General features: G+C 38.2%; 1 protein-coding gene and 1 long non-coding RNA gene across 2 annotated transcripts; one reads left to right on the top strand and one right to left on the bottom strand.

Annotated features, from left to right (window-relative positions):
- Nucleotides 1-9064: 9064 nt before the first annotated feature.
- Nucleotides 9065-15530, bottom strand: POLR1F (RNA polymerase I subunit F). The gene is made up of 4 exons (XM_023920591.2): nt 12367-15530; nt 12142-12283; nt 10819-11027; nt 9065-9524 (listed from the first exon to the last, which is right to left on the bottom strand). Exons 1-4 carry the CDS (start codon nt 12570-12572, stop codon nt 9137-9139), a joined length of 945 nt encoding a protein of 314 aa, XP_023776359.2. The 5' UTR covers nt 12573-15530; the 3' UTR covers nt 9065-9136.
- Nucleotides 13035-21399, top strand: LOC147655871 (uncharacterized). The gene is made up of 2 exons (XR_015277403.1): nt 13035-13120; nt 16380-21399. It is a non-coding gene; the product is annotated as an uncharacterized LOC147655871 (long non-coding RNA).
- Nucleotides 21400-26593: the final 5194 nt, after the last annotated feature.

Below are 26593 nucleotides of genomic sequence, written 5' to 3'. Positions count from 1 at the left end.
ACACTTTTCACTCTTTTGGGGCTTGCCTTTTACTCTTTTTTTTGTTTGTTTTTTCTTTTTTTTTTTCTTTTTCTAAAGTAATTAATGCACTATCTATCTTACAAGTTTCAGCTAAAAATTAGAGTATTGATGTAGGGAAAGAAACTCTCCAGATAGCATTTAAACAATATCACATTGTTGACAAAGTAACACCAATACTAGTAAGTGTAAATTCAAAACACAGTTCAGATTCATGAGATTTCCAGACCAAACTAGGTTAAATGTATTTGGAAGAAGTTCAGCTCTAGATCTGCATTTTGGACACATGTCCCTTCATAACTTCTCAACTTCTGGACACTTGCTCATCATTTCTTGCTCAAATGATGTTTCCAGATCAACAAACTTATCCTTCCCTGGGATCAGTCATTTCCTTAGTCTTGCCTTTTAGAAAGCAACCCTTTTACTGTCTGTTTTATGACACTAGTAACACTCTGTGCTCCAGCTCTGTATTAATCTTCTGAGAATGTTATTTATTTTACAGTATTGGCACAGCAGGAGACTTTCCTCTGCTTTTGACAAGGGCCCCTGGAGACACACCACTAGCACAGTGCCAAAATAATACTGCAGCACATCCAGCCTAAATTAGCATAAAATACTAAGATAACAGTATTTCTTTTTCTTCTGATACTGCTAATATTGATACATTTTGTTCTGATACTGCTAATATTGATACATTTTGTTATGAAGAGCAGACTAAGATCGTAGTTTTACTCTCCTGCAAGCCCCTAACCATACCCTCCTAACTGTCCCTAGCTTCAGGCCTTCAGCAGAAGTCCTGCTATTCCCCATTTTGGCTTTGCTGCACAGTGCTATGAATCATCCTACATAAACTGCACAGACACACAAAACTAAGAATTTACTTGATTTTTCACTTACATAATGTTTTAGTACTAATCTCACAAGGAGTCTGTAATTTTATATGGAACTAGTGAGAATACTACTCCCCACATATTTGTGTGAGAAATTTTTCTGATTAGAAAACCTGCCAACTTAAGAGGAGAAAGTCTTAGGTTAAATTTTGTACCTGAGAACAGAAACATTGTCAATTTATCACCACTGAGACTTTCTATGAGAAAACATTTTGAAAACTGTTTTTCAAAATATATTGTTGGTGTTTCAAGACTAAGAGTAAATTAAATAGGTCAGTGGTGAAAGGCACTTCTTAATAAGACCAACAAGAGTGAAAGTTTTTAGCCATGTGTGGCATCTATCGAAGAGAAGTTCCTGTTTCCTATAGCTTTAATAAGCAGACCTGCACAGACACTGGTCCCATGTTTTCCTTGATAGGCACCTAAACTAATTTTCATATCAGATCCCTGCAGAAAGCAGTATGAATGAAAATATTCCATAGTTTAGGGAACACTTCCGTTATATCCCATTAGCTAAATTTATAGTGAATTGAGCTAATGAGATATAATGGAATTGTGCCCTAAACTTAAGTTCTACCTTTAAAGTAATGAATTAGTACTTTTCTTTTTCAGAAAATCTCCTAAATTCTACTCCCCAGTTAAAAAACCAAAAAACAAAAAACAACCAAACTTAAAAAATCACACAATTCCTAAAATAAGTCAGTGGATAATTTCATGGCCAGGTCTGTAGCAACCTGAGCAACACCCACATCCACTCTGGAGCTCAGACATAGTGCAAATTTTATCATATTCTATCACAAATTTTCACACACACTTGCCAAAGTCTTACTAATGTTTTTGAGTCCCCACTCACACAAGCCTGACACCCCCTCAAAGACAAATCTCCACAAGCATTTCATGAGCAGGGCTCAGTTTTCTTTAAAAATGTCATTCATTACTAGGGGTAAAGAATTTGTGGTCCACCTTTTCTGCAAGATTCTAATGGTTACATTACTTACATGTAAAACATACGGATTTATGTTGGGGTGGGAACATCACTCATCACACTGAGGAGGATTAAGACACCTTTTAACCTTCCCAGTGAAGCTCTACAGACAAGCACTTAAGAGTACCTTATTAAGAACAAGGCAAAGTGTAATTGAGCACATTACTGTATTTCAGTGCAGTCAGGTGGGTTATAGTGTCAGTCACCAAGACAGTTTCTGTGTTTTACTTTGTGACTGACATAGTGCAGAGGGCTTAAAGTACAGTCTGATGTCACCCTTTTTACATTAATATATTTCAAATGTGTCTACTAGTGATACTGTCATAGCACAGCAGCCTCCTCAAGTTGGTGGTGTGCAGAGAAATTCCCCCACCTCCAATTTTGCTCTTTAAAAATCTTAATTCCAGGTCTTGATATTTGATTAATTCCAGCTATTGATATTTAACATGACTGACACTGAGGTTTTGATGGTTAACAATGGGTTTATGGGAAAACTAAAATGCTTTGATGAACTCAACACTAATATGGACTTTTCAGCCTCTTTTTCCCTTGTTCTCAAGGGGAATGAACTATTCTGCAGGAAACCCAGAAAAAAAAGAACATGCGTGTGAATAAACACAAAATAATTCCATGTTATAAAAAAAATCCCCACGCCCCTAAGTGCAGTAAAGACAAGCCCAAGTTATTTCCTCAGCACCAGAGCTAAAGATGCCTTCCTCACTTTTCCCTCATGTATAATAAGGTGCAAAGATCTTCCTGCAGCTTTTCCCAGTGCCATGGAGTTCAGAGAGGGGTTTCTACTCACCACAGCTGAACTTGGATCACTTTTCTTCAGACAGAGGAAATAACATAATTACTCTCCTCTGCCCAAAAACTAGTGTCCATAAAACTTATAGAAATTAATTATTTAATTTAAATAGACAGGAATCTGCCAACTGGCCATTAACTAAAAATTTACTGAAGACCGAACAAATGTGCCTACACATCACAGCATTTGTGTGAGCTTTTATTCACAGCATGGCTGCGTAAATTTCTTTTCCTATACAAACAAATTTTGAATGATATATATGAAATGAAAAACTAGTGAAAAACTAGATGAATATCACTATCAACAGCACTATGAAATATATGAAAATTAGAATATGAACTAAAGGAACATGGTCACAGCAGCTAGGGTAGATACCAAGGTTTTGATGCTGATGCACAGAGCAGGTACAAATACTATTTCTCTTATAGTCTTATTTCAGTTAGCTGAAATACTACTCATCAAATACCAGTTCACAGAAGTTTTGAGCTCTTTAGGTGACAGATGTGGAGAGAAAGCTCAAAAGAAAAAGCAATACTCCACCATGTGGCACTGCATGAGAAAAGGCAGAACACTTCATCAAGGCAGGTTTTTCCAAGTCTTACATTGATTTGTAATATAAAGTGTAAAATCATAGTGGAGCAGAGCAGTTTTTGTGGAATCATATTCTGACAAATTTGAAAAAACAAACAAACAAACAAAAAGTCACCTACCAAATTCAGTCAATTTCACCAGAATATGAATTTGAGAGGAAAGAACCCTTTTGGTTCACTCCCTAACAATGCAGTTCAGGTACCTTGAATGAAATAGTCCTCTATTTGAAATGACTGCACATTTAAAATATTTTACATCACACTCCAAAATATTAGATAAGCAGTGTTATTGGACTAGATATTCAGTGGAGAGATGAGAAAGGCCTTTAAAGAAAACATTTCACATTTCCTTTCATTTTCAGGAAAAATTTTGGGATTTCAAAAACCTCCTTAAACTGATTATTTTTTTCTTTGCACTCTTTATGAAAAAAAAAAACCAACTAGCTTTTTCTCTTTTTTTTTTTTTAAATCCTAGCCAATTTTCCATATATTAATTGAATTTTTTAGAACACTTTCCAAAGTGTGCTTCAGTGAAAAAACAAAACAAGTCTAAGTAATTGCAGTAATATTTTTTGCCTGGGAAAAGGCATTTGCTAAACTGAATTAATAGGAAGATATAAAGTTATTTGCAACAGCTTGTCCTCACGTTCCTCATCATAATATGGCACAACCACAGATTTACAGGATAAATATAAAACAGTAATGAATATGATGATGCTGGGTTCTATTTGGGGATCATTTATGACAATGGTTTTGCAAACCAGACATTGAAACAAGATAGAAATAACCACAACACAGATGACTCCCAAACTAATCTGTGAGCATCTGCATATCTTGGTAAGTACTTCAGAAATAATACATGGGTAGAGAAATGGATGTGCAGATGCACTTAAATCTGTAACACATGTAGATTTTTCTCTACCTCAGAAACCTTAGAACTGTCCATAATATTGTTCCTTTGGCCCAGAAAACTTAAGAGTTCAAATTTAACTAATGTCTAGTCATAATGAAAAGATGAATTTTCAAATTATAGCTATGAAAAAGGAATTATCCTCTCAGAGAAAACTAGAAAAATATGGGATTTAGTAATAACTATAAAGTAATAACTTTAGTAATTTAGACATGAAGCAGGTCACTTACGATCAATTCAGTTTAATGTCAAGAAAATAATATCAAAGGTAGCTATCAACACATCCCATACATCATCAGTGCAAACTTATTTTTAGTCACAATATATGAAATTTCTTTGAAAGGCAGAGGTCCTGAACTGCTTTTCTGGGGAGAATGTGGATACACCAGAGGTGAAGGCAAGCCCATCTTCACAAATCCACAAGCTGACACTGAGAGGCACCATGAGGAAACCAAGAATATCTGTACCATCTGTGCACCTTTCGTTTTGGGTTTTTTTGGGGGCGTTTGTGGCTTTTTTTCCCAGCTGAGAGACAAATGGTTGTCCTTCTAGGAAAATGCTTCATAAAAACTGCTCATCTTTGAGCCTATGTGGAGATGACCAAATCTCTGGAGAAAAAAATGAACCTTCAAACATATATATATATATAATAAAATGGCATTATCCTGAAAGAGGGACAGATGTCACTGGTTTGTTATCTATAACAAAAAAGGAGCAGATACAAAAATTTTATAGTGCTCCAAAACAGTCTCATTTTTCCTGATATTAATGTTCATGTTTACTGACACAGGATAAATTTGCCTTCTCTTAAAAGCTGCCCAGCTTTTAAGTGTTGATTTGACTGATCCATACAGAACTTTAAAGTCATCCATATGCTAACACATTTATTGTAATAAAAGCACAGGCTGTGACTTATCACTGGGAGCTGTAGCCTGCTCCTTGGAAACAAGATTACTGTGGCTTCAGCCAGTTCCCTGAATGACTGGGAGACATTCCATGCTAATTTTGACAAAATGCTTTCAATGAAATCTGGCACCATACTTGCACAGCCTGCAATTCCACTGGCTGCTGCACTCCAAGTCTCCATCAGAAGCTTCATGTGCTGGGCATGGATGTATCACAATGAGGTCATGCCCACTGATCATGCTTTGCAGGTAGAACTGAAATATTATTTCTGAATGTGACCTTACCTGCAACTCAAGTCAAAGCATTTTTGAAAAAAAAAATCTGCTTCCTCAGTGTCCAAATTTCACAGACCTAATGTGATCTTCGAAGCAACATGGTACTGACAAACTGGCTCTTACCAGAGCCTCTTAAGCACACATCTCTCCTCACTCAATTTGTGCAGCACAATGAAATCCTGCTCTTGAATGGGACATCATATTTCCAGCTTTCCATATTTCCAATTTTAAGAATATTCTTAAAGAAGTTTCCATACACCAAAGGCACCAGTGAGAGAAAATATAAAGGAAAGAGGATCAGGGGAAATAATGAGCAAGAGAATATTGAAGGGCAATATTTATTCCTATCTCTTTAACTGTATTCTTACTAAGTATCATACAGATTTAGAGACCACAGCTTAACCTTCTAACCATATGAAATACACTAAAATAATCAATACCATATTAATAATAATTATCAATTATTATTGATAATTAATATAAATAAATATCAATAAATATTGTATTGATAATGAATCTTGTAGCAAAATTCTTTCCTCTGTCTGTAAGGTTTCTTTGCTACATACAAAAAACTGCTGCAGTATCATTCACCTTTTGTACAGAAAGTTCATTTCATCTGTTTTTATAGACAGACTTCTCAAATAAATTCTTTTCCAAGTTCATCTGCCTGGTTGTTCTAGCAGCAATGGTAGTCTATAGGCGTATCAGTTTGGGAAATGGGAGATCATCTTGTATTCAGTCTTATGGAGCAGGGGTCCTTAAAATGGGAAAATTAAAGCTTCTTCCTTCTTTGCCTAGGACAGTTGGCTTCAGGGGAACTTGAATTCATGGCCGGGCTTCAATTGCTTTTACTTGCTTAACATAAGGTCAGCTGAGTGGCTTGGGACAGTATTTACAACTAAATTTAACCAAATTTAATTATGTGTAAAGTCATGCAGAGAAAAAAACATCAAAAGCTGTTTCTGTAAAAAACTAATTTACTGACAGTATTGGAGAAGTGCAAATCTTGATTTTGGTGTTATTTTTGTTCACATGAATCCAGAAGATACCTTTCCCTTATAAACAAAGCCTACTGGATACTGAAGGCTCTCCGATTTTATTAAATATACAGAATTTCTAAAAGCTAAATAGCAGAATAGAATCAACATTTTGGTAAGAAAAATATAGGCCTTACTAGAATGAAACTATTTCAGTCCTTCCATGGCCAACAGTAATAATCCTGAGAGCATCAGATCACATAACCTCTTCACAGCAAAGGTCTGTACTGTCTGAGGGCTATCTAAGGTTGGGATGCTTCCAGAGGCAAACTGTTTACTCAGAGGCAGATTTGATTACAGCTCATGTTTTTCCAAAAGGCAGCTAGCTTGCTTAAGGCCTTTTTAAAATCCTTTCCCTAGAGCTCATCCACCAGGCTGTTTGGGCTGAGTATTTAAAGCAGTAGCAAAGTGCCAAGTCAAAAGCAAAGAATTTGTTTCTAAGAGAAGCAAGGAAAAGACAAAGAGCAAAAGTTAATGCTGCAGATTATTGCAAGCTTCAGAGAATACAAAACAATTGTCTTAGAGACAGCTAAAAATACCTTCTTGTAAGACTGCTTGCTCTTCTGCCAAAGGCATGCAAAACACTGAGAAACATTTGCAGAATCAAAATATTTATACTACAAAGTAGCAGTTTGTACTTTAGAAACTCATTGCTAATTAAGTTGGAACTACATTTTTCATAATACAGACAAAAGAATATCAACCACAGCCATAAGTAAAATACTGGTTTTGTTGCAAACAAAACAAAACAAAAAAGTTTTGTTAAAACAAAACAAAAAGTCCAGTATTTTTTTCTTCTCTAGATCACACTTACCTTGGTATAGCTATCAATAGTTACAAGATAAAATATAATTTTACTTTCTAACCTTCTCTTTGCTACAACATGAGTTGTACTAGAATGCACCCTGAAAAAATAACAGAACCGTACAAAAAAAAAATGAAGTCACCTGGCCTCACAGGAAGCTTTATAAATGATTGTTCTATATACTCAAAAATCTTGTCTCAACTTAAAATGCAATATAACTGTTCATTTGTAGTCCAGGGGAACATAGAAAGTTAAAGGTTTATAGAGCTCAAACTTCAGAGAAGCTTTAATGGGAAGTGTCAAGTTCAGCTCTTTTGTTAATTACGAGCATCAGAAAATCTTGCCTTTTTATGGGGAAAAAAACAAAGACAAGTGATTTAAATCATGATCAGAGTGAAAATTCACTTTCGAAAATCCAAGTTTTCTTGCCATATTTAGCAAATGCCAAAACGGTATTTGCAGCAACATCAACAGTGCAGCTGTGAAGCTGCCAATATTGCCTCCAACTGTGTAAAACACGTTTTTCTTTTCTTTTTTGAAGGCTTTTCTTCACTTTTCCCCTTCCAAAGACACAACATTTAGCAAGAATTTAACATTTGTATCACTGGCGAAACAACTTGTTCAGCAATCATTAATTGCCAGCTCCTACATTTATTTTTAATTGCTCTCTTTTGTTGTAACCCAAGACAGAAAACCAAAAATTGATACAAGTGGGCACCAGCCAAAATTGTGCGCCAAAAATAAACCTGCTTCTAAGTAAGGCCTAAAACTGAGATTATTGTAGGCTTTCAGAAAAGACTAATCATCAACAAAACAGTTTGCTGAAATACAGTAAGCAATTCCCAGTAAGAGAATGGTAAAGCAGCAGAAGTGGAAAAAGAGCAAAGTGCTGAAAGCAATTATATTGTTTGTGCTGCTTGATTCATTAGCTGCAATTTCAATACTTCCCCAGAATGTCTTCTTCCTTTGCATGCTAAAGGCAGAACTGTGCAAGACAAACTTTTGGTGCTACAAACTGGTTCTATCAAATGGTGAGGTTTGACTCTGGAGATGTGTTTCCCTTCCCTAAAAGGAAAAGGGAGGTACAATGAATATTAAGGAGTAAAAGATGAAACCTTGTGACTCAGTCTTCTGTTCATCTGTAACAGCAACTGCCTCCATCATTTGCTTCATGTTGGCATCATCAAAAAATCAAAAAACACATCTACTGAAGTGAGCTAATAGCATCAGCATTAATCACTAGAGCAAAATGTTTTATCACCTAGGAACAGAGATGAACAGCAAGTTTCCACATTCATGCTGTTTACTTATAAGGCCTTCAAAGAGATGGTTATGTTCTTCTTTTAACAGGTAAATCAATACCAAAGGTCTTCTACCTTGGTGGAAGACTAGACATGTCACACTACACTTCTCCCCAGAGCTCCTCACAACAGAAAAAAGTTGCAACCAAAAGCACTGATACTCAAAAAAATTCACCTCTTTTAAGCCTCCAAGGAATTCACATGAACATCCCAGAAACCAAAAGATAATCTGAATCTGTTCTTGTAAAATCAAGACACCGATTGGCAGACGCACTTAGAGTAGGAAACATCACAACTTCCAACTGGCTAACATGTGGAACTGGAAATCGGACACAGAGGTCATGCATGTGTTCCTGTAATTACATTCCAGTTTTGTGACTTGTTTTCTAGTAAAGAACCCAGGCAGATATAGCTTCTATTGCATTTCTTGTGTTACTACCTTAAAAGATCCTGCCTTTCAAACTGCTGGTGAACATACACACACAAACACCATCTGACCTGGCAGAGCAGACTGTGTAGTGAAGAAAAAGAGATACACATTTTGGAAACAGGGTTTTATTGAAACTTATCAAAAACGTCTGAAATCTAATGCAGGAAAAGCATTTCAGACTTTAGTCCCTTTTCCTTTTTGCTTTGGGTTTTTCTGACAGCTGAGATAATTCACTTTCTTCAATTTCATCACAATGCTTTCTTTTCTTTTTCTTTGATTTTTTATGGTCACTTTGGTAACCACTGGAATCACTGGTAGGCAACACAAGTTCCTGTTCTCCTTGCTTGTCCTTTTTCTTTTTCTTCTTCTTCTTTTTATCATCACATGATCCATTCACAACAACACTTTGCTCTTCATTTTCCCTCCCAGGGTTACCCGACTCATTTAAAGGCTCTTCATTGACATTATCTTCCCCACAGTTATTCAAGCCATTTTCCTGGTGGTCAAACTTTTGAATTTCGTCCCCGTTTGTACTTTCAGTGACTGTGTTGGATTTTTTGGGCCGCATGCTGTAAAGAAATATACAAAATAAACTGGATTAGAGACATGTTAGGGCACCTCACATAGTGAGATGTCAAAAATTGCTAAAACATGTATTTACACCAAGCAGGTAAACATTTGCTAAAAACAACAACAAATGGAGAACATGATACTCTGTGTTACAGAGCATCATAATGTTTAATACTCTCAGGATAATTTCTGTTACCTTACTAGCTTCCTTCTTACCACATAATAAATGTTCTCTTTCAAATCTTAGCCTAAATTTCTTCTCTAAAGTGACATACAGACCATTTGGTATTTCCTCTTTTCTTGTGCTTCTTCGTCCTCTAATTCCTAATTACACATTGTGTAGTAAAGCTTTTTTGGGTTTTTTTTAAGTCATTCACAAAAACACACAGCTAGTGGCCTGTTCAGTTATATGTGAGGCACGCTGCTGATTTTACCAAGCAATTACCCTACTCTAATTAAAACAAAGGTGATGCCAGAAAAGTTAAAAAAAAAAAAAAAAGAAGGAAAAACCTCCACAAAAAAAAACCCCACCAAATCCCTCCCCTCCCACCAGCAGGTACCTTGCAACCAAGAGCACTGGGAAAAAAATGTCTAAGAAGACAAATATGGAAAGAATGCATTTAAAAACCATGGAGGTTTTTATGTCCCCAGAGGCACTGAAGACAAAATTGCTAACCTGAATTGTAAATTCACTGAAATCATCCAGAGCATCCTTCCAGATTAAAAAAAAAAAAAAAAAAAGAAACAAACAAAAAATGCTATGAATTTGCCAGTAGGACTCATATTATACATTTAATCAAAACTAAAACCATGTTCAAAGAAAATCCTTGCTCAGTAAATGACTGTTTTAAAAGAAAACTGTGAATGAACTCCTCTGAAGACAAGATTTCCTGCAAGGTGCCCTATAAATTTAGAGAGGCCTAAGGAGGAAGTTGACACATTTTCTCATCTTTGAAATTCTCATGTTTCAGCAAGTATTTAAGTCATGTATTTGTCATTACACAATGCACATGCAGGCGTTTGTGTGTAACTGTCAATGTAACCACTTTGTGCAGGAACCCTGGACTGTTTGCACTTGAAAAGCCTATGCACAAAGCTACTCTTAGACACATGGATGTGTTATTTTGAGCATGCATTATATTTTTATATATATATATATATATATATGTATATAGTTACATAGGCATTTATGTAAAAATAAGAAAGCTGAAAGATTAAGATGTAATTAAAATCACTTAGCTCATAAAAAATATATTAAATCAATTAAAAATATTCTCTATTAAGGCACCGTACCTGCTTTTAGTGAGTCCTCCTCGAATGAAGAACACCCCAGCTGCATCAGAATCCAAGTGCAACACTTGAAATTTCAGCTCATCCCCTATTTTTAACCCCAGCTCTTGCCACTGTACAATGGACATTTGTTCAGGCTTAGGGATAGATGCATTGAAGCATCCATGTATCAGGCAGCCAATATGACTAGGGGCCACTTTATTAATTACACCCTAAAAAAGAAAAAGAATGTCATGCAAATCTAAAGCAAAAATCAGCCTTTTCAATGCACATCATTTAAATATTTCGTTTCCTATATGGAACATTTTCAGTAACAGTTTATGTACAAGTTATGAAGTCAGTTTATCTAGCAATAAGTAAATGCTCCTTCACTAAAATCAAAGCTATTCCTGTAAACTCTTCACACAATTCCTCTGAAAACAGAACTGCAAGAGAAGTCAAAACATGGCCTTTAGCTACAGCGAATACCTAAAGAGAGTAGATAACTCTTTCCTTACACTACAATGATCAGCTTTGCTTTGAAGCCATTTGAAGTCTGACTTGCTTGCCTAAAATGCTCTTCAAGCTGGCACAGCAGTTTTTAGCAGCTGAAGAATAGGGAAGACATATAAAAAGCTTCTAAATACTCTATTCAGTGGGTTTCTGACACACCTGAATATGAAACCATATCCACCTTTGTTTTACCCATAGAATTAATGATGGACACTGAAAATTTTTCTATTCTCTTCCTAGGAAGATGGCACATTCATCCTCAAACACAACTATCAAGACACCCAGCTGTGCTGCAAAAGGTATGGCACAGCAATGAATGCAAGCCAGCTCCCAACCTACTTTACCCATAAGTGCTAAGTAAGGGTTTTGACAAGCCTAAAGCCGTTCTGTGGGCCATAAGCCTCCTTTACTGAAAGGCAGGCTCCAACTCCATGTACTGCTCTTGTGCTTGAAGGAACCCAACACTCGAGAGCATCCTCAACATTCCTGTCACTATAACAAATGCACCTCTTTGACAATTATCTGCTCTTCAGAAAGAAGCATGGGTATGATATATGTGGTTGTGACACACTACTAAATACGCAATCCTTGTGATACGATGGTTTAGTAATACAGAATTATATGTAAATTCAGGAAACCTAGGGATGGACAAAACAGACAGATTACAGTAAAAAGTACTAGTACAAGATACTAATAAATTTCTATGAACTACTCATACATGAATAAGCTGACATAAACTATGTCTTCAGCTAACCACCTGATGCTGGAGATAAGCCAAGCTTTGACCACTTAATAAAAAAGCCCGTCCCGTGAGACGCCAAGGCGTTCGCATACCACCAGTTTCTTCCCCTTCTTGGGGCTGAAGATGATGAAGTCCGCCTCGATGTTCAGGTGGATGAATCCCTGGTCGTCGTAGATGTCGCCGAGCTCCCCCACCACTTTGATGTTGTCGTAAGCCACCGGTACACCCTGCAGGCTGGAAGGACAAGGAGGAGGGGGGCACGGTTAGCTGCCAGGCCGAGCCGGCCCCCTCAGCCCGCGGCGGCCCCGCGGCCGCACCTCTCGGAGTAGCGCAGGAGCTCCGCGTCCAGCTGCGCACGGATGCCGGAGCGCTTGCGGCCCAGGAAGCGCGGGGGCAGCGCCACGTGCCGCCGGTGCGGCGCCGCCACCAGGCACGAGTAGCGCCGCGCCACCAGCGCCCGGGCCGCGCCGAAGGACGGGGCGGCGGCGGCGGCGGGCGGCAGCGGCTCCCGCGGCACGGCCATGCAGCCACGGGCCCGCGGCGCGCGGTGATGGCGTCAGCGCCTGCTCACCGCCGGGGCGGGCCCGGCCGCGGCCGTGACGGAGTTCCGTGCGGGTGGAGGGAGGCGGGCGGTGTTCGCGCTCCGGGGGCGGGCCGTGCCGCCGAGAGCCGCCTGAGAAATTTTAAACTCTTTCCGAGCGATTTTACGTGTCGGAGTAACAGGGTATTCTGAGCTGGGAGGACCATCGAGTCCGGCTCGCAGGTGAATGGCCTAGCGGGATCGGAGCCGCGCCGATCGGGACACGAGAGGTGTCACGGAGGCCTTGCAGGTTTAAGTGTGGCGTCTGGGGATTCAGACAAAAGACGCAATGACAAATTACCTTAGCGGTCTTCATATACATCAATTTTAAGGATGCAGAATTGTATTCGGTTGCTAGACCCCAGTTCCATCTTGTGCATTCGGTGAGAAATAGTTAAATGCATTTAATAACCACAGACTGAGGAGAACAAAAATAAATACGAGTCCTCAAAAGGGTTGCTGGTGCACTCTACACTGCAATTATTTACAAGGTGAGCTGCAGTACTACAAATAGAAAGCTTGTCCAGTTCTGAATGATGGAATTTGTGGCTGGTTAGTGAAGACTTTGTCCAGAAAAGTTACTCAGATTTTATATCCACACAAAGCAGCACAGTATGATTTTATTTTAAACTGATTATACTGAATTCATGCAAAACGTTCAAAAGGTGTTCTTTCATTGATTTAAATCTAATTTATATCAACTAACTTGCTATACAAGTTACAAACTGATTGAATCCACATGGGGAGTTACAAAAAAAAAAAGAAAAAAGAATTGATGTGTCCGTTTCATTAAAGGTGTTAAAATTCTTTTTATGCTGTGGAGGGCTCAGAAACACTGTAGTTTTGTGAAAACAAGCCTTATGTCAGATACCAGAAATCCTTGAACTTCTTATACATTTAGTGATGTAAAAGCCTTTGAAGCTACTCAAATACTACATCACCAGAAAGTTTTCTTTGACTGAACATACTGTGAAGACAGGACATTGTTAGCTTTCACAAGTAAAACAAATGGTAAAATTTGCAGTACTTCACTGCAAGTAAAGTTGGATTAGTGTGAAAGAACTGACATAAAAATGGCTTTCAGATGTCATACCAAACTCCAAAATTGAAAGAGAAAATGTCTTGAACTACTGTAATCTGTATTCCTATGTGGCTTTAGTCCTCCAAGGTATTTAATGTCTGTTGAAATTAATTTTATGTTATATAGTCTCAGCTTTCTGGAAAAAATATTGTATTTTTTATTTCAACTATTTGGATCATATTTAAACCTTGCAATGTGCTTTCAATCTTGGTTAAAGACCTTAAACAATAATTCCATGCACTTCTATTCCTAAAAGAAATATATGTTTTATAACTCTTATTTATGAGTGGATTTAGTTTGCAGTGAGAACATATAATACACTAAGGGCTGTACTCAATTTTATCCAGGATAATAAATACCTACCTTTGCTCTTAAAATAAAAACTAAGAATGAGATGGAAAGGCAATATGAACAAAAATATGGACCTTTTTCTTTCACCCTGTAGTCAGGTTGGCCAAGATTGTGTCAGAAGAGCTCTGTCTCTCTGGACCTGCAGCTATCCAAGGTTATCCCCATGGACTCCTGTCACCAGAAAATTCCCTATAGAGATTGAGTCTGTACTTTCTAATTGAATCTCCTTTTATCCCGGCTACTGTGCCTGGTTTTCATTGCACAGTGCTCTTGGGACTTCCAGGATTCCATTCAGGCTAAAGTAATCAGGAGAATGAACTTTAAATGCTAATGGTCATTAAGTCTGTGTGGTAGGCCAGAGATGGACCAGACATAATTCAAAATAGCCTGTTTGAAATCCTTTAACTGTAAATACCTGGCCTCAGCACCAGCTGTTTTTCTCTGCAAGTCCACACCTGTCAGGTCTTGCTGCTTGCTGATGCAGCATGGTTTGTCTGTACCAAAAGCAGTGTTGTCTTGCAGTCTTGTAGAGACTTCAGACCCATTGTATGACTTGGACTCACTACCTCTCTGTAAAAGATGCTCTGATGAAAGAAGGAATCTCAATCCAAATGCCACCTCCTCCAGCCACAGACCAGTTTTTAAAACCATCTGGTCCAAAAGACTTAAACCCTGATATCCGCACATTAATTTCTTAGCTTTTTCTTCCCTAGTTGTATATCTTTTCACTTTTTTGTGTTAGCATTCATCTTGAAGAGTCTTGTCTCAGCTGACCTTTCAGCAGCACTGCAGTGAGCCTGTGTCCAAAAAGGCAGCTAAAATCAATGTTTAGAATCACACAGCTATTGGTATGTTTGCCAAGTCCCACAGTGGCTGATAAGACTCTACTGAGCCTGTTTTTCTCTAGAAGTCAGGTTGCAAGTAACAATGAGGATCAAACCCAAAAGCTGCATTTGCAGTCACTGCTGTTCCTTTTCTTCCTGTTTAATCTGGGTTTGTCTTGTTTTCTCTGTGAATGGAAAGCCAGATTCCAAAAGGGAGATTCCTTGACAATCACAATTTCAGCAGCTCTCAGCTGTGACTGTATGACCATATGGTCTTTTCTACCCTTTTCTACCCATACAGTCACTGCCATCTTATATCCAGGTTTCTGAATTGACAATGTATTTTGGGTAGAAAGTTCATCCAGTTATTTATTGATGCTCTTTTGTGGCAGGTGCAACTTCTTCATTCCGAGGGTGGCAGCCTTAAAATCCTGGAATTCTTAGCTGTGACAAAATACAGTGCATCTGTATTTCAATTTTCAATCCATTCATGCAGAGTGGACAAATACTGGGAGCAGTGTGCTGGAGTAGGAAATACACTCCCCCTTAGGACTGTGTGCCCAAAGGAATTTGTGCATTTTGAAATTTATTCCATCGCAGGTTCCTTATCCCACCTGTTGTACTCTATAATAAACACACAAATGAAGAAATGCCTCAGGTGCATAGATTGGATACAGTACAAAACTTCTGCTCTGATTTTTTTTCAAATATTTTAGCTGGCTTCTCCTTTTTCATTTTTAACCCTACAGTATTTCTAATAACAGTTCTTCCTGTCATACTTAGAAGGAAGTATCAGTACTCAAACTCTCAGTTTTGTTTTTGAAGTTGGGTGGTAATAGGTCTGCTTCAATATCTTTGACCCTCATGTCAAATAGAGACTAATCCTAGCATGTTTGGTCATTGAGAACTAAGTGTCCAAATGCCACAGAGAATTGTCAGCTTGTGGTCCTATATATGGATTTTTGTTAGGCTAGTTTTGTGGAATTTATTTTTGAGAGGGTGACCATTCAATTAGGTATAAAATCTGTCAGTGCAAAGGGTTAGCTAAAGTTAGCAACAATTACAATAGTAAAGGCTAATTTGACTGCAAGTGTGAGTGGAATTGTTACTGTCAGACAAACATTAATTTGAGCAAATACAGGATGAAAATATGAAACTGTCAATGGCCAAAGATGGTAGATACTGCTGACAGTGTATCAGGACTCGCTTTATTTGTACTTACACGAAGTGTACCAAATGCTGAAAGACCACCAGATGGCACACGAAAGCCTTGGTATGGAAAAGAGTCGTTGTCCAAGAGGCTGAGAGGAACTGCATGCCTGGCTGAAAATTTAATCTGTGTTACACTATGCAGACTGCTTTGTTTTGTCAGCAATTAGTAGGTCAATCTCTAATAGCTAGGAAATGACTTAGGAAAACATTAAGGGAAAAAATATGCGATAAGGCAGTAATTATGTTAATTTCTTTCAGCTAATAATTTGTCTTGATTTGTAGTGACATACATGATGTAAGTGGTTGGAGTGAGTCCAGAGGAGGGTTACAAGGATGATCAGACGGCTGGAGCATCTCTCTGTGAAGACAGCCTGAGAGAGTTGGGGTTGTTCAGGCTGTAGAAGACTCCAAGGAGACCTTACAGCACCTTCCAGTACCTAAAGGGGACCTACAAGAGAGCTAAAGAGGGACTTTTAACAATGGCCTGGAGTGGTGGGGCAAAGGAGGAATGGCTTCAAACCAAAAAGAGGTGATCTTAGATTAGATATGAGGAAGAAGTTATTCCTTGTTAGGGTGATGAGGCACTGAAACATGGTGCCCACAAAAGTTGTGAATGTCCCTTCCCTGGAAGTGTTCAAGGCTAGATTGGATGGGACTTGGAGCCAATGGAAGGAATCCCTCCCCACAGCAGGAGGAGTTGGAACTAGATAGTGTTTCAGGTCTCTTCCATCCAAACAATTCTAGGATGCTGTTCTTGGGATGGACATCTTTGAACAGTTGTGGATTTGCCATTGGTCCTTGATTCTCTAAGTAGGTTATTGTCTGCTGGAAAATTGCTGACAATCACTCTTGTGGAGATAAAGTACCTTGTCTAAAAATATATTACTGAAAGACCTGTGTTCAAGTAGCTCCCTGGCCTTATATCTATAGAAATAAGGAACCTGATGTAGGATGCCTGGTGCTGACTGTGGTGCCCCTCTCCAGCTCTACTGGTGCTTGAAGGCATGGTTTCAATAGCAGAGAATTGTGACCTGTGGAGATCTCGCTGCTGGTCTAATGCTGAAACTCTCCTGTGTATTTCCAGCCAGTGAGAGAGGTGTGTTCAGATAGTGGGTTAAATATTATGATAACATGACTTTTCTCATAGAAACAAGAGGTGATGTTGCCACAGAAACAAGGGAGGAGAGCAGTCTGTGCCACTGTAAGAACATAAGGCTTTTCTACAGCACTGTGAATGCTTCTGATGAGTGATACTAATGAATGAGATGGATGCACAGGTTGTAAATGGGGTAAATGAGGTGTCTTTTGACAATTTGTCTGTGCTGTTTTGCAGTTTATACTCTTAGAAACTTCTAGCAACCTTTTACTCTGGTGTTTTTAAAATTGTCAAGAAAGATGAGAATTAAGGATCCACAGGGGATTGCCTCCAGAAAAGTCTGCTGCTATTCATTCTAAGAGTAGAAAATGTATTTTTGTCATCCTGTTTTATGACTCCTATACTTCTTCCAGATACTGGAAAAGACAAAATATTCTTCTGGTTCTACTAGTAGTAGCCTGCTCTGTCTTTTCAGTGCTTCTCATATCCTGAACCCTGTTACAAAAAGAATAGTGAAGACATTTATAAGTCTTCACAATTATACTTTATATCACAATTTCTGCTTTAATCCTTTCTTACCGTGTTAATCCTACTTTTTTTTTTTTTTTTTTTTTTTTTTTTTTTTTTTTAATGGAAAACTGTTAATCCTTCTGGCCTGGAAAACAGGTCCCAGATCTGAGGAGTTTGCCATTCAGGAGAGGTCCAAAGTAATCATCCATTTGAAAGAAAGATAGCTGCTTACATCTCCTAGGCTACTTGCAAGCCCCTGTTCTGCGATCTGATTTTTTACAAGTGAATTTCAGGAGGTTGACCTTTGAGAAGTATTAAAAATAAGGATAAAGAATTCAGTTATGTGGATATTTTTTTCATTTTATCTACAGACTTTAGCAGGTAGATTATTATCAACTATGTTCAGGGTAACATGTTAATCTTGGTGTTTTTTGTCTGTATTCTCTTCTGCAGCTAAATGTGCTTTTGTATTGATAGACTGGAAAAGTTGAAGCCTTTGCCCCAAATTAATGGAAATGAGAGACAATCCTTTTTGAAGTTTGATTATTTTTAGTCTCCTAAATGTATGGTTTTGTTTTGGATCAAATACGGACTTGCTTGGATAATATAAAAAAAATTGTTCTCATTGTATTTCCATCCTATAAGAATGAAAAAAAAAATCTCAAATCTGATAGGGATTCTGTTTTCACATTGCAAGCCAAAGAGGCTGAGTAACCATTGTAGCATTTTCCTCGTTATCCTGTATATTTTCAGGAATACCTTTTGATAACTCAAAGATAAGCTTTTAATTAATCAGTGTTTTGTACATGAAAATATGCTTAAATGATGAAGAAATTCTTCCTAAATCTCTGCTTAAAGATGAGTGTAAAAAAAAATTACATCAGTGTTAAACAATTCTAGATTTATTATTTTTCTGCTGCCCTTCTCAGGTAGTGTCTACTACTTCAGAAATACTGTAATATAATTTATTTCTTAGAGGAGCTGAGCCTCTATCAATAGCAGCACTATCTACTTTTGGGAAAATAAAGGGTAGTAGTCATTATTTTGAGTGGATACTCTAGAGTTTGACTGTCAATTTTTGCATTTGAGCACAGAAGCTCTAGGTGCTCAAGCAAATGTGCTTTCAGTAGATTAGGCAATCTCCAATGTGATGTGCCTTATCTTGAAAACTGTTAGAGTGTCATTCACCTCAGAATGAATCAGTGCTTGGTATCACTCGATGCCTGAACGGTCACTGAATGTCAAGGATAAAGATTAGGTAGCATAATTTGTAGGAAATTGTCAAATTGTTCTAATCTAAAGAGAAAATTTTCTGTTCTGGTTCTTTCTTCAGTCCATGGTTTATTTTAGTTCATCACATTCTCATTTACCTGGTTCAGCTGCTTACCATCACATCCACCCCCTCCATGTAAAAATACCAAGATTTCAGAAGTCAGGTAATAGTAAAAATACTGAAATCAACTAACCACCCAAAAAAACACCACCACATCCCTGCCTCCTCCAAAAAATCTCCTACCCCCAAACCAAAACCAACCAATAACAAAACAAAACCTCAAAACAATCAATCACCCAAGAACTGAAGGAAAACAAAACACGAGGATCAGGGACTCTTCTGTGAGGAACAATTTTAATGCTCCTTACACTGGTGAAAGTAGGAAAAGAAATAAATGAGGTGTAGACAAAATCCTGCTCTCATACCAGATTCTCTTTTCACTTACCCAAATAACTTAAGAGCATGAGAAATTCCTCTGCTTAGGCAGTGATGAAGGAAGGAAGCCCAAAACCTGCAGAGAAACTGCAACAAGCTGACAGCAAAATTCAAGGCCTGCAGCTGGCTGTCCTAGTCAGTAGTTTGCAGAGCAGTGCTTCTTTTCATGCTCCTCTCTGCAGTAAATCATTCTTGCTCAGTTCTGACAGAAGAGGGCCTCCCAGTGTAACGTTAAGCAAGACAGTGTATGCTGCTGAAAAAATCAGAATGGGAGTTTGGATGCTCTCAGCATGAGCAAAATTGGCTCTTGCTGTCCAGGAGTGTTCAGGTGGTAGGATCCTGAAGTCCTCTTGAGGCAGCCTGAGTTTTTAAGTTCCCAGTTCTTTAACAAGTTACTGATTTACGGTAAAAATTCTGAGCTCTGGATTAAGAGAAATGTTTCCTCTGGAGAGCCAAAGCTCATCCCTTTCTCTACAACTAGCCAAATATCTAAATAAACTTTGAATTCTACTCTGAGAGCAAGGCACATAAGTTATCAGGCTTGCAAGGCCTTTTTTGCAGCTCCCCAAAGCTGATAAATCAGACTCGAATGCCTTTTAATGCTGGACTCACCAGTAGGATTTAACATTGCACAGTCCTAAATTGTGCTTACTCTCAGTTTGAATCCATGTTCACCATCTGCATTGGAGGATTTCTAAGGAAATGCAGAAAAATTGCCAAACTGGAGTTCACTTGAGCCAGGCTCAGTTGGAACTGCAGAGAAGTGGTGTGAGAACCTTGTGTGCCTTGGAATGCTCCCAGCTTCTGCTTGGCCAGATGAGCCAGATGTGGTGCCCCTCCAGGGCAGCACGGTGGTGGCAGCCAGGCTGGCCAGCTGGAGGCAGCTATGAACTGTGAAGGCCACCAGCACACTTAAACCCATGCTGAGGCCTGTTCCTAATCTCTTGCTGATGAGCTATCCAAAAAGTTAAGTAATCTGGCTAAACCAGTACTGATCTGTTTCTGCATAAATAGTGTTGCTTCTGCAGTAACCCCCAGTGCAATCAGTGGGGCAGCTGATGTGGCACTTGAGGTTGTCATTTGGAAAAATTCACTGGTTTTTGGGTTTTTTTGTTTTGTTTTGGTTTTTTGTTTGTTGGTTAGTTGGTTTTGTTTTGTTTTCATTTTTATTCTGTTTTCATTCTGTGTCTCAGAACAGAAGGCAAGATGCCCACATCAGTGTTGCAAGCCTTTGGGCCATCTCTACAGATACTTGCAGATGGGAGAAACTAAACAAATCTCCCTGGCAGCCCCCTCACTGCTGGGCTGGGTGCATCCCAGCAAAAAGGCCAACTTGGAGTGTCTTTGTCCTTTGCAAGTTTTCAGCTCAGCAGAATGATAAAAAAAGGTCTCCTGTAATTTTCCACCACAACTACATTCCAATGAACCTATGGGTTATTCTAACATACAGTATAATTTTCCTGGCAAGTCACTGCTATTTCATACTTTTTATTTATTTATTTACCTTTACTGGACGTGTATATTTTTAATTATGGCTGTGCAAACTCATTATGTTGAATGAGCTGTCTCATGCAGGTTTATAGTTTGAGAATAATTAAACTTTGTGGTTGTCACACACTTTCAGTAGGAAATAATACATATGTTTATATGGAAAAGGATTTATAGTTCTTAGATTTATAAAGAGAACCCGAGTCTGCCAAGTTATGAAATTTTATTTGCAAATAAATGTTCTACTTAAGTGTTCTTAAGACCTCAGTATAAACATTGGAAATGTAAATGCCAAAGATATGAGTGCCATCAAAGAAGGAGATCTTAAATTAAATTCTTAGTTCCCAAAAAAAAGTGTTGTTTTGACAGAATGTCCTCTCTTTGCCAGTAAGCTGGGGGGCATCTGTAATGTTTCCATTCCTTGACAGAACCAATAAATATCATGGAAGTTCCCAGAATGTACATTTACTTGAAATCAAAAGTAAATACTTCCAAACAAACCTTCAGTGTTCAAATGTGAATCTTTTTCGGGGGTTAAGAGCAGTTTATTTGAGGAAACTATTAAAAGGAGTCATCTTAAAGGCTTGCAGGTATTGCAGACTATAAATGTAGGTGTCGTGATGGGGAAGGATGATGCAGTCTGTCTTGTAGGAGTGTGCAGGCAAGGCAGCTGTGATTGCAGTGACTGATGGAAATTGGCATTTTTCACTATTGGGTGCTAAAGAAAAGGTGGGGAGAAAGCAGCAAAAATCCCTGTGTTTGTCCTTTTCCTTTTTTTATCCTTTAGTAGATCTGTACTTATAAAATTCATTTATCCTGATTGATCACTTCTGTGCCTGCACATCCACTTGCTATTTTTGCAGTGTTCAGGGCAATGCAGGTTAAAGCCCTGATTCTCATACTGACACCACTACTAAAATAGGTACTAATCATAGGACTTTTCTGAGTGTTAATCTGCCATAACTGAGGAATCCTTGTTTGAGACAGTTGTCCAGGTTTAACTTTAAACATAAATCTTGGTCCGATTACTCTCAGTTCCTTAAGCATATCCTTACATATAGGCCTCAAAAGAGACATTAACTTAGCACTCAAGAAGCTGAACTTCAAGGTACAAGAACATACTACCTTTTGTTCATAAATCATGAACATTTACTTTGAAATATTCTTCAATATTTTTTCTGTTTGTGGGATTTTCACCACCAAATATTGACTGTAATACTGTAGGGCATTGGGGAGTCAGAAGTGTATGACATAAAAGAATAAATTGAACAAAAAAATTGTTACCATGAAAGCGAAGAACTTAAAAGATATATTGAACAAAACTAGATTAGTGGGATTTTTTTGTTGTTTTGGTTTGGTTTCGGATTTGGATTTGTTTTGGTTTTTTTATTTTGGGTGCTGTGTTTTGGTTGTTTTTTTCTGCCATTAAAGTTATGATGTGTCAGTACATCATTAAATCCTTAAGCCCTTTTTCTCAGAGGTTTTTTCCCAAATTTCCAGTCTTGCAACAGAGATGCAACTGGCTCCTTAGTGCCAACACGATGTCATCATTGCAGCTGTAGAATTACCGCAGAGTTAAGACTGTTGCAACATTTTCTTGAAAGACAAATTGCAACAAATTAATATTTATAAATCCTCGAAGCTGTTTTGCTGGATGCTCACTCTGGCTCCATTACTTGCCAAGAGACTGTTGTGACTCAAGTACTCATAGATTCTGAAAAAGCTAACATGTATCCTAAGAGGGGGAAGAAAGGTCATTCCCTCTTGAGCAAGCCATTTAGCATAAGGGAAACATCTTTCTTTTGACAGATGGGAACACAATCCCTGCACAGTCTTTCAGCTATGTTTGACAGCTGGCTTTGAAAGCTAGCGAGAGCAGCTCTGTCTGTGCCGAGCTAGGCGAGGGTTTGAGGCAGTGTAGGTGTGCCTGTGCCTGTGCATTGCTGTACATGAGCTGCAGCGGGCAGGAGCAGTGCTCTCGTGGGTGTTTGCTTCTGTCTTCGTGTGTGTCAGCCCCACCTCCCTGCATGGCTGAGAAGCTCAGGTCAGGGGTGCCTCAGTAATTCAACTTCACCATGACACACTCTGCATTGGGGTTCTGCAGAACTCCTTGTGGCACAGTGTAAACACTTCAAGATCCTAGGTATGTGTGCATCAGTGTTAAACTTGCTAGCCTGCAACAAATTCACACAAGAGATCTGTCTGTCCATTGATGGGAATCAGGAAAGGAGACAGATTCTAAAACACAGAATATTTCCTTATTTTATTCATTACTCCTACAGGTAAAATACGCTGTTTGTCTGACAAGAAACTGGGGAGAGAAAGCTAAGACAGTATGAAATTTTATTCAATTTTAATAACTTTGTAGGATCAAGATTATTTCAAAGCAATCAAGAAGAGATGAGAATTCTTAGCCTTCTAGCTGTTGGTCCAATGTAACTTTGGTAAGGCAGGGATGAATGGGATAAGAAATTAAAGATACTGACATAATTCCTATGCATGAGGCAGAATGAATAAGTTTACATGGGAACATTTTAAAGGGTTTAGGAAAGAAGTTACATATACGTATATACAGTATGGAAATCTGCCCCACATTGGAAATGGAAATGTGAAGGAATTTAAGAAGGTAACCCAAAAGAAGTTTGTGGTCCTGGTAACATAATTTGATTTGTCTCACACTAGCTACTAGCCATGGGATGCAGGAAAGAAGATAGGAAATCCTAATGGTTCTTAGGTCTTTTTAAATGTATGTATTACATACATTTTTTAAGGGTGCAGAATGAAGTTGTGTTGAGTCCTATACCTGGTTTTATATCAGCAGAATTATATGCAGCTTTTCAGTTGTGTTTATGGTGTCTCTTTGTCCCTGCCTTCCCATTGCACATTATGCCAGTTCATGTGAACAGCTATTTTCAATATGCAGATGAAGTTATTTTTAATTAATGTACATGGTCAGCCTGTTCAAAATGCCGTAACTGCATATTTTTTTTGAAATACACATTTTGCAATTTATGGCTGGATTTTAAATGAATTTCAGAGTGATGTCTGGAAAAAAGAATAAAACAAAATAAACCTTCTACTGGTTATGAACCAAAATTGCAATGATGTGGAAGTCACAAAAGCAGCCTGCTATTACTTATGGTTAAAGAACATAAAAGATGCCTTGCAGCAAATCAAATGTTGTGTAAGGGGAAAAAGCAAAAAAACCTGCATTTGAGAGAAGCACAGATCAATTGTGAGGGTGCTCTGCACAGCTTTTTTGTTGGCTCCCTGGCAGAAGTAGGTGTGTCTATGCTGGGTCTTCAGTGTTTCTCAGACTGCTTTGATAGAGGTGGCAAGAGAGACCCTGGTGCAGCCCTCTGGACTTTTTGCTCCAAATCAAAGCTGCTTCTTTCTGTAGCAGAACAACACTTTCATTGCTATGCAAGTCTTTCCAGGCACAGGCACACACCTTCTGCTGAAATTCCAGCAACTGATTAATCTCATCTAGTTCCCTTTTTTTTCCTTCAGAACACCAAGTTGCATTCTCATAGTTTTATACTTAGGAGTAAAAGGCCTTTCTGAGCAAGCTTCCCAAGGTCATTCAGAGCTCCTCAGGCTGATGTTACTAAACTAATGGGGGGGTTTAGCATCTTTACTCCAATCAAATTATGTTTTACCAAAAATATTCTGCTATTTTCTTTTTTTTTTTTCCTTTTTCTGCCCCCTGGCAACTCAGTCTGTCTGGTTAGCTCTTGTACAAGTTCTAAAAATATTCCTCAAAATCTGTCTCCAGATGCATGTACAACAGCTTTGGTTGTACAGGTTGGCTGTTTATGATGGAGGTTTATAGTGAAGCTAAAGATGTCACTTTGATACAGAAAAAGAAAGCTAGATAAAACCATTTTAGGCAGGAAGATTATGCAATAATATCTGCAATGATATGTTACTCTAATAGCAGTCTGCTTTTAGATATTTCTAAGCATTTAATTATAAAAGGTTCCTTTTAACTCCTTAACCTGCCTGGGACTGGTATCTGAAAGGATTAAAAATGTCTTAAACCATGAGACTGTCTTTTCACTATATCTTTAAAATCACACTGACAAGGAAAGTTTTGATACAAGCATGGCTATTTGTGATTATGGCTCAATGTATATCAATTTCCTATTGAATGTGGCCTTCTTCACTGTTCTTCATATCTCTCTAGACCATCTGAAGGGAAGTTCATATGTCCTAATACAACAAATATATATTGAAGATTGTGCAAGACAGAGATTTAAAACATATTCTGCGCACTTTTCGTCACGGTTTGCAGTAAGCACTGCTGATTATTGTAAATTCAAAATGTGTGTCTTTCTCATCAGCTGAGGTTCAATGAAATGCAAAACATGGCATAAAATATAGCCTAAGGTGTTATAAAATACATCAAGCTGAGTACTCTGCACAAAGTTCAATAAGTAAGTTCCTTCAGGAACAGTGTTGCTTGACCTAGTAAATGACAGCTGAATATCTCAGAGAGAATGTAAGCCAGCATCTGATTTTACAGCAGCATGAATCAGACAACTGTGTCAACAGCAATACATGTTTCATCCTATTTAGATTGAAAAGGACTTTGGTGCCCAGCCTTCAAGCTATTGGGTAGTTACACTGGCTGGTCACATTCTGAAAAGTGAAAATTTTGTATTTCATGCAGTTGGGTAAGTGGAATGAATGTCCTTTCATCTGTACCAGTAATGAAAACATGCAGAGAATGTTTCCATTACAGTTGAATTCTGTATGCAATTATGGAATAAAACCATTAAACAAAGTGAAACTTTTTCCAGAATTCCCCTACCACATACAAATATTGCGGTAACTGACTCTGAATTTAAGAATTCTGATCTTTTTTTTTATGTCTCAAGTAGGAACACTATTTGACACATTTGTTCCCATGTCTTTTGAATTCCAGATTTGCATTTCCAAGGCTTTTATTTATAAAGGGACCAGCCAGTTTTTCTACATTCTACAGGCTTGGCACCATAAGAAGGAAAAGATCCCTACCAATAGAATTTGGATCCCTGATCTCTTCTCTGTCCTTCTAGCATTCACCTTTGTGAATGCAGCAGAAATGGTGTGGTGGTATTTCATAATTTACAGCAGGTCTTCAAACATTATGAGCTTAGAGAATATATTCTCCTCTCCCTTCCAAAGTGGTAGTTGTACTGCACTACTGTGTTGGATATAGAAGAATCACCTCTTTCACTGCACTACCCCATACTCTCACTAACATGCCAGGAATTTAGGTGTTTGTTATAAATATCTGGGTGGTGTTATGGTCAGTACTTTCATGTCATTCTCGAGCAGATTCTGATCTGCAGCTCCAAACTGCTCCAGGATCTACAGCTACCATTCCTAGAGATGTCCTACCATCCTGAGATGTCATAAGAGACTCTGGTGAACTATGGTATTATAGTTGTGCCATGGAGCTAGTGATGAACCTCAGCCAAGTAGTTCCAAGTGGATTTTTGAGTATTTTTTTAAATTTACTCTTGATTTTATTAAGGCACTTTTACATGTTTTTTTGCTGAGGCAATGAGGAAAGGAAAGTTACCGAACCACCTGCATGTTCAATGTGCATTTTTCAACATATGCGATTCTCTGCACCCTTTTATACCATGGTTGTGCCTTGGCAGGTTGTGTTCAGAGCTGCTGCAAAACTACTCTCATAAGGGGCAC

This window comes from Cyanistes caeruleus, chromosome 1 (assembly GCF_971803275.1).
Source record: "Cyanistes caeruleus chromosome 1, bCyaCae1.hap1.1, whole genome shotgun sequence".
Lineage (NCBI taxonomy): Eukaryota > Metazoa > Chordata > Aves > Passeriformes > Paridae > Cyanistes > Cyanistes caeruleus.
This window is presented reverse-complemented; position numbering and strand designations above follow the sequence as displayed.